This window comes from Pleurodeles waltl, chromosome 6 (assembly GCF_031143425.1).
Source record: "Pleurodeles waltl isolate 20211129_DDA chromosome 6, aPleWal1.hap1.20221129, whole genome shotgun sequence".
Taxonomy (NCBI): domain Eukaryota; kingdom Metazoa; phylum Chordata; class Amphibia; order Caudata; family Salamandridae; genus Pleurodeles; species Pleurodeles waltl.
This window is the reverse complement of record NC_090445.1, coordinates 694,505,679-694,518,016: the sequence shown is the minus strand read 5'-3', so window position 1 is coordinate 694,518,016 and position 12,338 is coordinate 694,505,679. Positions and strand designations below refer to the sequence as shown.

At 47.0% G+C, this 12,338-nt stretch overlaps 1 protein-coding gene across 1 annotated transcript in view; it reads left to right on the top strand.

Annotated features, from left to right (window-relative positions):
- The window catches only part of LOC138300177 (disintegrin and metalloproteinase domain-containing protein 9-like), a 587,087-nt gene that overhangs the window by 524,220 nt on the left and 50,529 nt on the right, over positions 1–12,338 (top strand). The window contains exon 19 of the mRNA XM_069239149.1: positions 7,876–8,002. Coding sequence (XP_069095250.1) covers positions 7,876–8,002 — 127 coding nt within the window. The remainder of the gene's footprint in view (positions 1–7,875; positions 8,003–12,338) is intronic.

Here is a 12,338-nt window from a genome sequence, read left to right as displayed (position 1 = left end):
TAGAGTTCATTTGACAGAGGACGGCAACAGGGTGTTTCTCCAGAATTTGAAAGACTGTATCCTGTTCCATGTTTAGTTATCATCTACATGTCATAAACACAATGGCTCTTTTCAGAGCCACTCTTTTTACCAAAGACAAGTTTCTTTAGTTTTCAACTCCTTTTTTTTAAATCTCATTTGGATTTGTGGATTAGTTGTGGATTCACAAACCAAAAGCAGTTATTAAATACACACCAGCAACACTTAAGGATGTGTCACTTGGTGTGTAAGTGCATTTGTAAGTGTATGAATTTCTAAGTCACTGGAAGTAGGGGTCTGTGAGTATCTGAGTGCATTTGTAAGTGGGTATGTAAGTGTCTCTCTGTGCCTAGGAGTGAGCTATCCAAGTGGTTCTGTGAGTGGCTATATGAGTATCTGAGTGGGTGTGTGATTAAGTGAGTGGATCTGCGAGTCGGTGAGTGAGTGTGTGAATCTGTGAGTGGGTTTGTGTGTTGCTGAGTGGGTCTGTGAGTAGGTGAGTCAGTGTTCAGATGGCTCTGTAAGTGGCTGTGTGAGTGTCTAGGTGAGTCTGTCAATAGGTGTGTAAGTGTTTACATGGCTCTCTCAGTAAATGTGCGAGCATCTGCCTGGGTCTCTCAGCGAGTGTGTGTGTGAGTGGGTCTGTGATTTTCTGTGTAAGTGTCTGAGTGAGTCTTTGAGTGAGTGTCTGTGCATGGGTGTGTCAGTGTCCAAGTAGCTCTGTAAGTGGCTGTGTATCAGAGTGGGTCTGTCAATAGGTATGTTAGTTTTTACATAGCTCTCTCACTCAGTGTGTCAGTTTCTGCCTGGGTCTCTCAGCTAGTATGTGTGTGTGAGTGGGTCTCTGAATTGATGTGTGAATGTCTGGGTGGTTCTGGGAGTCAGTGAGTGTCTGTGTGAATCTGTAAGTGGGTGTGTGTTTGCCTAAGGAGATCTGTGAGTTGGTGTATTAGTGTCCACGTGGCTCTGTAAGTGGATGTGTGTGTCTGAGTGGATCTGTCAGTAGGTGTGTAAGCATTTATATGGCTATCTCACTAACTGTGTGAGTGTCTGCATGGTTCTATCAGTGAGTGTGTGAGTATCTGAGTGGGTCTGTGAGTGTCTGCATAGTTAGTCTCTACATGGATCTGTGAGTGGGTATATGGCTGTCCGAGTAGGTCTGTGAGTGGGCTGTGAATGTCAACGTAGGATTCTGAGTGGGTGTGTGACTTTCCAAGTGGTTCTGTGAGTAGTTCTGTGAGTGTCCAAGTGATTCTGTGAGTAGTTATATGAGTCTCCTAGTGGGTCTTTGGGTGACTATATCAGTCTGTGTGTTGGTCTCTCAGTTGGTGTATAAGTATCTGTGTGCATCTGTGATTGGGTGTGTCAGTCCCCAACTCGTTCTGTGATGTGTGTGTGTGAGTATCCAAGTGGCTCTGTGAGAACTATGAGCGTCTGAGTGGGTCTGTGACATGAGTGAGTGTCCGAGTGGGTCTGTTTGTGGGTGTGTGAGTGTCCACATGGGTCTGAGAGTGCTTGTGAGTCTCCAAGTGGCTCTGTGACTGGGTGTGTGAGTCTCCAAGTGGCTCTGTGATTGGGTGTCAAGTCTCTGCTTGTGTCTGTGAGTGGGTGTGTAAGTGTCTGTATGGGTCTGTGAGTGGGTGTGTGAGTGTCTGAGTGGGTCTATGAGTGGCTTTGTGAGTCTCTGTTTAGATCTCTAAATGTGTGTGTGTGTGTCTCTAAGTGGGTCTGTGAGTAGGTGTGTGACTGAGTGGGTCTGTGAGTTGATGTGTAAGAGTCTGCATGGTTCTCTGAGTAGGTATGTGAGGTTACGAGTTGGTCTGTGAGTGGGTGGGTGAGTCTCTGAGATGGTCTGTGAGTGAGTGTTAGTGTCTCTGTGGGTCTCTCAGGAAGTGTGTGAGTCTTGGTCTTTGAGGGGTGTTTGAGTGTCTGAGTGGGTCTGTGAGTGTGTGTTTGAGTGTCTGAGTGGGTCTGTGAGTGGGTGTGTGAGTGTCTGCATGGGTCTTTGAGTGAGTGTGTGTCAGTGTCCCAGTGGGTCTGTAAATAGGTGTGTCAGTGTCCAAGTGGAACTGTGAATGGGTGTGTCACAATCTAAATGGATGTGTGGGAGAGTGAGTAGATCTGTGAATGGGTATGTAAGTGTCTGCATGGATCTCTAAATGGGTGTGTGAGTGTTCAAGAGGGTGTTTGAGTGAGAGCTTTTTAAAAAAAATCATGGCAGGATTTGCAGGTCACACTGAGCGCTGTGGTGGATCTGCGGATCCACGCATGTGGAAGAAAATAGTTTCAGGGCAGTTTCTTGCCCATCGAGGGTCCCTTGCAGACCCCTGTATTGCACCCATGTGGTCAGGGCACCTACACCCTGACCCCTTTTATTAGAATATATTTAAAATCTCACACAATGTGGACCATTGCATAAAATGTTGGCAGCGACTTCCCTGTCAGGTTGCGGTCAGCCAAACAGGGCATCGCTAGTGGCACAAGGATCCACGGATCGAGCGCAGTGAATTCATATCTCCAAAACTACTGAACAGATTTACACCAAATCATAAAAAACACCTTTCTACTAATAGCTAGCTTTCTGCCAAATTTTAGTTTAATTCCGTCCAGCAGTTTGGGGAAAACGTGTTTTGGACTATCAACCCCTTTTTCACAGCCCCCCCTTGACGACTCACCCCAAAACTTTCAACACACCAGCTGAAGTGAGTGTCGTACTAGTTTTGAAAATGTTGTGATTCGTCAAACTGTGCCAAAGTTTTTAGGAAAAACAAAAGCGCCTTTCCCATGGAAACTAGGTCCTAACTATAAGTACCTACAGGCGACTGCCAAGTCCTAACTATAATTACTTACTGGTGACCTACAGAAGGGGATATATATACTTAAAAAAACAAAGGATACAAGGACGTTATAGTTAGGTTCTGAATTTACTTGCACAACACCATAAAAATTCAGCAGTTAAAGTTAGAGTTATTTCAAGTAACTATAACTTGCTCCTTAAGGTAACCCTAACTCACGCTCCCACTGTGCACAATTGTTTCTTCAATAATTTGACTGCTAATATTTCATTTATATTTTTAATTATGTTATAGAAGTTGTCATGAGTACTGTAATATCTGGGGTAATTAGCAGTACATGGTGAGGGCGTGAGTTATAGTTACTTGATATATAACTATAACTGCTGAATTTCTATGGTTTTGTGCGAGTAAACTCAGAACCTAACTATAAAGTCCCTATAACCCTTGGGTTTTTCTTTTGGAGTGAATTTCTATGTTTTTTTAAAAATTCTGTTTACTAACTATAACGTCCATGTAACCTTTGTTTTTTTCTTTAAGTGTGCCGGGTATGCCCAGACATGGGTCCCAGGCTCACTATGCCACTGGATTCAAGCTAGCCTGGCTGATGAAAGGTGGTACCCTGAAACCGGTCCCAGGATGCTTGTTTCCGGTCCAGGGAGAACCTGGCCTCGCGGTTTCGCTAGACTGTTCGCATGGGGAACTGAGTCATGACTTATTTGTATATGACTGGGTCCAAACTGGGGTGGCATGGTGAGCAAAATAATTGATGGATTAAACCCAGATTAGTGACTGGGTGAATGTTTGATTAGTTCCACATTCCGTCCATCATTTGTGTTTGTTTGTTTTTGTCACCATAAGTGCGCCGAGTATGTCCAGACATGGGTCCCGTGCTCACTGTGGCACTGGATTCAAGCTAGCCTGGCTGATGAATGGTGATACCCTGACACCGGTCCTAGGATGCTTGTTTCCGGTCCAGGGAGGACCTGGCTTGGCAGTTCGGGCTGGACTGTTCCCATGGGGAACAGGGTCAAGACTGATTTGCATATGGCTGGGTCCAAACTGGGGTGACATGGTGAGCAAAAGAACAATTGATTAAACCCAGATCTGTGACTGGGGGTGAGTGTTTGCATTGTTCAGCACTCCGTCCATCATCCTTTTGTGTTGCTAAAGTTGCCCTAAGTGGGAAGGGTATGCCCAGACGTGGGTCCCGTGCTCACTGTGCCACTGGATTCAAGCTAGCCTGGCTGATGAAGGGTGATACCCTTAAACCAGTCCCAGGATGCTTGTTTCCTGTCCAGGAGGACCTGGCTTTTCAGTTCGGGCTGAACTGTTCACATGGGGAACAGGGTCAAGACTGATTTGCATATGGCTGGGTCCAAACTGGGGTCGCATGGTGAGCAAAAGAACAATGGATTAAACCCAGATCTGTGACTGGGGGTGAGTGTTTGCATTGTTCAGCACTCCGTCCATCATCCTTTTGTGTTGCTAAAGTTGCCCTAAGTGGGAAGGGTATGCCCAGACGTGGGTCCCATGCTCACTGTGCCACTGGATTCAAGCTAGCCTGGCTGATGAAGGGTGATACCCTTAAACCAGTCCCAGGATTCTTGTTTCCTGTCAAGGAGGACCTGGCTTGGCAGTTCGGGCTGGACTGTTCACATGGGGAACAGGGTCAAGACTGATTTGCATATGGCTGGGTCCAAACTGGGGTCGCATGGTGAGCAAAAGAACAATGGATTAAACCCAGATCTGTGACTGGGGGTGAGTGTTTGCATTGTTCAGCACTCCGTCCATCATCCTTTTGTGTTGCTAAAGTTGCCCTAAGTGGGAAGGGTATGCCCAGACGTGGGTCCCGTGCTCACTGTGCCACTGGATTCAAGCTAGCCTGGCTGATGAAGGGTGATACCCTGAAACCAGTCCCAGGATGCTTGTTTCCTGTCAAGGAGGACCTGGCTTGGCAGTTCGGGCTGGACTGTTCACATGGGGAACAGGGTCAAGACTGATTTGCATATGGCTGGGTCCAAACTGGGGTCGCATGGTCAGCAAAAGAACAATGGATTAAACCCAGATCTGTGACTGGGGGTGAGTGTTTGCATTGTTCAGCACTCCGTCCATCATCCTTTTGTGTCGCTAGAGTTGCCCTAAGTGGGAAGGGTATGCCCAGACATGGGTCCTGTGCTCACTGTGCCACTGGAGTCAACCTAGCCTGGCTGATGAAGGGTGATACCCTGAAACCGGTCCCAGGAAGCTTGTTTCTGATCCAGGGAGGACCTGGCTTAGCAGTTCAGGCTGGACTATTCCCATGGGGAACAGGGTCAAGAGTGATTTGCATATGGCTGGGTCCAAACTGGGTTGGCATGGTGATCAAAAGAACAATGGATTAAACCCAGATCTGTGACTGGGGGTGAGTCTTTGTATTGTTCGGACTAATAACTGGGAATGACTGCTTTCTTGCCTGTGCTGATCTGCGGCCCTCCTTGCCTTGGTGAGAAGGACTGGCCCCACATCATCCCCAGAACTAAAGTGACTTCAAGGGCTTGCTGGCTTGCCTCCTGTTCTGCAGTCTCAGGGACACCAAAGACTGCCTGCTACAGCCTCTCGACTCTGTCAACTGTGAGTCCTGCCCTGCCAAACGGGGCCAATCTAGTCCTGGGCCTTTGGAAGTGGGTTCCATGGCTGTCTCAGTCCTGGGCCTTTGGAAGTGAATTCCATGGCTGTCTCTGCTTAAAAATCTACACATTGCTGCTGTTGCACCAGTCGGAACTGACGCATTTCCCTGTAGATGCCGACTCATTGCCGCTACTGCTGCTTCGAGGACATCGCATCACCAGGTTTGCAGCTCAAAGACGACGCATCATCTTCGCAAAGGAGTTCGACATTGGCGCATTTCTGACTGCGCAGCTCAGAACCAACACATCACCTACATCATCAGGATCGACGATGAGGCATCGCTCCTGGGTGTAGACGCATCCCCGAACCAAGGTACTGTTTGCAGCGGGCCTTGAGTGGCTCCTGTATCCAACACACGCTTCATCGCGGACAGCCTGCCTTTTCAGATTTGACCCTGTCCAGCACGTCCAGATGGCCCCGGTTTGTGCATTAAGTGTGTAAGCACCATATTTTAAAATATTGTTTAAAAGTTCATAACTCGACTCCTACTGGATTTTTGACGTTTTTGGTCTCATTTTGTTCATTAAAGTAAGCTCTATTTTTTAAACCTGGTGTAGATTATGTTTATGTGGTGTTTTCACAGTTTTATTCTTTTAAGTGTTGCACAAATACTTTACACATTGCCTACAAATGTAAGCCTGCCTGCTCTGTGCGAAGCTACCAGAGGGTGAGCACAGGTTAATTTATGGTGTGTAACTGACTTACCCTGACTAGGATTGTGGTCCCAGCTTGGACAGAGTGCATTCCTCTACCAACTAGAGACCCACTTTCTAACAAATGCCATTTTAAAAATAGAGAATTCTGATTGGCCCAGAGAGTTTTATTTCCCTTGGGCCATCTCACTCCAGGGGAGTCAGACTCCCACGGGAGCGAGTGTTCTGACTTGTTACCAGCAACATGAGAAAAATGTTGCTGGCAGTCATTACAGGACTCGGGGACTTAGTACCCTGTCTTGAAGTTAAAAATAAAACATAATCTAGCAGGGTAGGGATGCCATAGGAGGCTTCTTTTAATAGCCATATGCCCCAGACTGTGTGGCCCCCTCCCTGAGCCTCCAGAGACCCCCAGTGAGCCCACCCATGGGGCTGAAATTTCTGAGGGGTCAAGCAGCCTGGGGCATAAGGTTAATATGTAATTTGAGGTGTCACCAGTGATTTGTAAATGATGTCATAGAACATGTCATGAGTGGTGTCATATGTGAGGTCATAAGCAGAACATGGCAGGGGCACACGTTATAGTTAGCTCTGCTAACCATAACTGGTGAATGTCTGTGTTTTTAGTTTAAAACATAAATGTTGTTACTGACAAGTTCACCTGACTACAATGTCACTAACCTTTTACTTTATATATATATATATGTGAATATATATATATACCCTTAGAAAGTCCTCATTGTGGAGTGTGCTTTGGGGAGGGAGACAGACCAGATAATCTCGAGAGCACAGCAAGACTCGAAAAGGGTAAAACGCATGTAAAAATTGGGAGATATCCCCCGGGAATAAGACTGAAGGAGAAGGGGACAGCATATTTTATTGTAGGAACCTGCCACTGCATGCATTGCCATCTCGAGTATAAATATGACCTTTTATTCCGTTGCCCATGTTTTAATTTGATAGTAAAGCCATTTACAATGGGCCATCTGTGTCTGATGTTGATCTTTCCGCTACAGATAGCGCTCTCTCACAATTGGACTCATCATCTCAATGTTCCCGGGGCTCCCAGGTCCTTTGACCTTCAGCCTCCTGCTGCATATGCCTCTTTGATTCCTGTCCATTCCCTGTGCCCCCCTGACCTCTTCTTATTCCGTGACCCTCAAGCTCCATTTTCCTGTGTCCCTAAAGCTGCCTATCTCTCCCTGTGTCCCTCACACTAGTGAGTTTTTCTGTTGTCTCTCTGACTTCTGATCCAACTGTGCCTCAAACCCGCCGCCTCTCCATCACTGTGTCTCTGACTCCCACTTTATGGGTGAGACGCTTAGTCACTAAGAGTCCTGGTCCCTGGGCGTCAGACTGGTGATTTCTGCCTCCCTAAAACTGATTTCCTCTCTGTCCTTCATATTCCTGAACTAGGGATCTCACAAATTCCTGATCCCTGTGCCCCGCAGTCTCCTGGTCCCTGTGTTCACAATACCCCTGACACTTGTGTCCTGCCATTTCTGGTCCTCCTTATGTCCCTCAGACTCCTGTCCCGAGCACTGGCAACACTCATGGACCTGGAGAGGTATAGTTTAAGTGCCCAGTAAAATGGCTGACATTCTCCAGAGGAGGCAGGTTTCACCTTTGTGGCTAGTTGACGCACTGCAAGCACTCCTCTCCATGACCTTGACTACTGAAGCACAGATTCACTTTTTTGAGATTAGTAAATCAGTATTTTCGTTTCTCTGCTTTTCTCTTAGATAACCGGCTACGGGATGCCATGTTAATTCTCTTTCTGCTGGTAGTGCCAGTGTTGATTGTGGTAATTATATTCTTCAAACGTAATGCCTTCAAGGCGATGATCCGACGTCGGAAACAACGGTACAGGTAAGGTTTCTAGTTGTCAACTAAGCTATTGTAACCAATAAAAGTGACCAAAGTGAATATTTGCTCTTTAGTGACAATTGGGAAAGGCTACATTTCGCTGCAGTCTTTGGCGCGCTCTAGCATCAAAACGTTAGAAGTGAAGTCTCTATCTCTATACACTTCACATAAACGAATGCTCCGGGCACGTGGTAAGCAACCACCTAGTATGTCCTTGTGACCAGAGCTTTAAATGGAACATAGAAGTGCCGGTACTCTCCCATTGAATGTATTGCAGCCGGAGCTTTATGTGGGCCGGGTCCGCCCTGGTCTGAGACTCTGTAGTAATTAAAAACGAACACTGAAACGGGTCCCTCTCGGGCCCTTTATCCAGGGCCTGAACTTTGCAGGCTAATAGACTTAAAATTTTTAAATAACGAACGTGAAAACAGTAAGGTAATTCATGTCAGTGATTTAATTCCTGTTATGTTTCACATGTTTTTCTTAACCTTCTAATCTTGCACTCCATAAGACAGTTTCCAGGATGATGCGTTTCTGTTTGTTTTCTTCATGTAGCCTAGTAGTCTTGTATATCGCATTCTTTGAACTAAGTCGCCTCTGTGTCACAAGCGCTGGAGACCGCCAGCGGAGGCTAAAGGCAGAGCGTGTTTTGCACGGTGCCTGGGGGTCAGAAATGTGTTCAGAATAGTCATCCAGTCCTTGACCTGCCTGCAGAGTGCACAGCACAATGCTCACTTATTCCAGTTGCACTGTGTGTGGAGGAGGTACACCGTTGTCAAAATATTGACATGGCAAAAGTGAAAGAAAATGCAGTGCTTACAGGTAAGTGGGTGTGTTATTTGTTTTCCGGGGTTGGTGAGATGAGGGAGATGCAAGAAAGTGAATTCAGGAGAGAGTGAAAAGGAGGTGCTGAAGAGGAAAGAGATGAAGTGTAAGATGGATGTAGGAGATGCGGAGGTAAAAAGGGCATAGATGTCAACACTGATTGACCATAATGGGTATGATTGAGATACTCTGAAGACCACTACCCCTTCTACATGTCTCAGTAATGTTTAATTCACAGTCTTACAAAACATTTTCAAAATTATTTACAACAAAATCATTAACAAAGCCAATAGTCCTGGCTGGTTTTAGGTGTAGGCCAGTCGTTGTGTTATGTATCTGAATGCAATAACAGAAATCTTAGAGAGGAACCAAAATACTGTTCAGGTATCGCACTATGGAAATCACAGAAATGTAGTTAACATGTTTACGCCACACCCTTAATTACGTAGACCACGGCCCCCACCCCCAACACTTTTTAAAATTCCAGTTGAAGACCTGATTGCAGCAGTGATGAGAAGTGCAGGTATTCTGTCTTTCAAATTAAAGAAGTGCAGGTACTCAGTATAGACCATGCCCAAGGTCTCTGGGCCCTTGGGCTCATGTTTATTACTTATCTCCGACATTGCAGGAGCATTACCCATCAGCCTGTATGAAGCTCAGTCTTATCTGCATGCTGCTTTGTGGTGGCAAGGAAGTTTACAGCTGAACTGTAAACCGGGTGCTAATCTGGGGTAAGCAGCAAAAAAACATGCTGTTATCGTCCTTCTCTGAAAGCCTGTGGGAGGGACATTTTCTGAAAGCTCATTGATAAGTACCACCGTGAACCTCTTCAGTGCCCAGGTGCAAACTCAGAAGGTGCCAATGTGCCTGTTTTGCTGACATACATTACCTCCTCGTCCGTCTTCCTCACCCCATTATTTACACTACGAGCTTTAGCCCCCATACAGAACTCTCCAAAGTTAAAGTTAGCCTACAAGCTTCCGATCCCTCCAAGATGGCCGACGCCCTCTTCCCTTAATATCCCATAAAAGGGAGGCCAGCCCTGCCCACATCCTGTATTTTTTAGTTCTCCAATCAGATTTTCTTCAAAGTGATTTGGAGTGCCCCCTGCTAACATCCTGTTTTTTTAGTTCTCCAATCAGATTTTCTTCAAAGTGATTTGGAGTGCGTGGCAGCATGCAGGACATGCAATGGAAATTCTAGTAAGTTTATGGGTATGGAGGTCGTGCTTCAGCAGGCCCTGATACTCTGGTGGGTGGATTTACGTGTTCAGACCTTGGTTTTCCAATAGGCGCATGATGCTTATTTGTCCTGCTGTAGCAGATGCAAATTTTGGTCCGACAGCTCATGGAGCGGTTTCAGGTAGATTTAGACACTCTGCTCAGCGAGCGCATTCTTTTTCTCTGGTAACGCAGCAGCTGCCCACATGCTGCTGTCACTTGCTCAGATGCTCTGCTTGGTCGATTACTGCAGTGCCACCTGTGGTCGGCAGTGTGTGGTATGTGGTACAAGTATCTAAACGGCAATGCTGGGGTAACTTAAGATTCCTGGTAGCGTGTTCTTTGCATGTTGGGTCTCTCGTTAGTTGCTGGGTCATGGTGATGTGCAGAGGTTGTCATTCCTGTCTCCTAGCAACTACAAAAGCGGGAAGACCGCTTTTTATCACTGGGCATTTTGTTCTTTGGCAACATGGAATCCGGGGGCAAGGCTGCAGGGAAGACCCATAATGTTGAGGAGGCTGGGCCATCAGAGACTGAGCTGTCCCTAGCAGTGATTCAACAGATGATTCAGGCAGCAGTGGCTGCGGATTTCCAGGAGAGGGAGCAGCAATCCTCCCCTAAAAGGCCTCACCTGGGGATGACTGGCTGAGTCCGATACTGAGGACGAGGTGAAGGGGCGATATATGCCAGGTCAAGAGTTGAAGGAGGACCTTCAACACATCAGGCACAATCTAGACTTTCCTGATATTGTTCCACTGGATGAGTCAGGGATTTTTTTTCTTAATATCAGAGGAAAGAACTTGAATCCCTACCTCTTCATTCACCTATCAAGAAAGTGTTGGAATCCGAGTGGAAAGAAGTGAATCAACATGTTTTCCTAAGATTTCTGGCTAGAACATACCCTTTGCAGGACTTTGCAGATCAGTTTCCGGGGTCGGTTAAAGTAGATTCATTTGTGGGTGGTTTGGCATCAAGGCAAAAATATTCCTGCGGATGCCTCACCATCGGATCCTGTGGATAAGGGGGTGGATGCAGCAGTAAAGCATACTTTTGCTGCTTCTAATTTTGCTCTTAGGACATACACATATTCTTCGAATGCCATTCAGTCCTTGATGAAGGATTTTCAGTGTCTGGAAGAATTAGTGGATCGAGGGAAGATATTACCCCTACCTAGGCATTGATGCAACAGCAAGTTAGACTGTTGTCGGACATTTCCTTTGATTCATTGGGTGCTGTTGCATCTCCAGCAGGCTCTTCTATTGCTGCCAGATGGCAGTTATGGTTGCAATCGTGGAAGGCTGATGCTACTCAGAAATCGTTGTTGATGACGATTCCTTTTCTGGAGCGAAATTGTTTGGCCCTCATTACAGGACATGAATAAGAAATTGGCTAAAGACCGAGGGAGTGATCTCACAATGAACCAGCACACCCTTCCCTGCCCAAACAGCGCTCAGCGACCTCCTAGCTTTCCGGAAGTGCTCTGCAAGTCTACGGAGCCAGGGGCAAGCCTTCCTCTGAAAGGAAGGAGTGTATCAGGGTAACCTTGTGACAGCCAGCCCTCCCCCTTCCAAGATTGTCCCGCCCACAACATAGAGCGGAAGGTAAACCCCGGCCCAGTCAAACTAGGAGCAGTTCGTTTCATAGGGACGAGCCTGGAACTTTGAAAGGGACTACATATCCCAGACTGCTTTGTGGCCCCAGGAGGCGGCCATCTTACTAGCACCTGCATCCACTTGACCAGACCAACAAGCGCTATACAGCGCGCGGGGGCACTTTGTGGCGCGGGACGCACCTGGAACTTTGAAAGGGACTACATATCCCAGACTGCTTTGTGGCCCCAGGAGACAGCCATCTTACCAGCACCTGCATCCACTTGACCAGACCAACGAGCACTATATAGCGCGTGGGGGCACTGCGCGGCGCAGGACGCACCTGGAACTTTGAAAGGGACTACATATCCCAGACTGCTTTGTGGCCCCAGGAGGCGGCCATCTTACCAGCACCTGCATCCACTTGACCAGACCAACGAGAGCTGTATAGCGAGCGGCGGCACTTTGCGGCACGGGATGCGTATGGGCTGTGCCCGGGCTAAGGGCTGGCCCATCCACGCCCGTCTACACCAGGAGGAGGATGGGCTGGGTCACCCCCTAACATTTTTTCTTGCCATTATTGTATCTTCTTGTAGGTGTATCATTGAACTAACTTTTTATAGAACACTTATCCATCAATTATAGTTCAATGGGCAAAAGGAAAGCAATAGAGGGTGGGGCAGGGGCAGTGTTAAAAACTAAGCG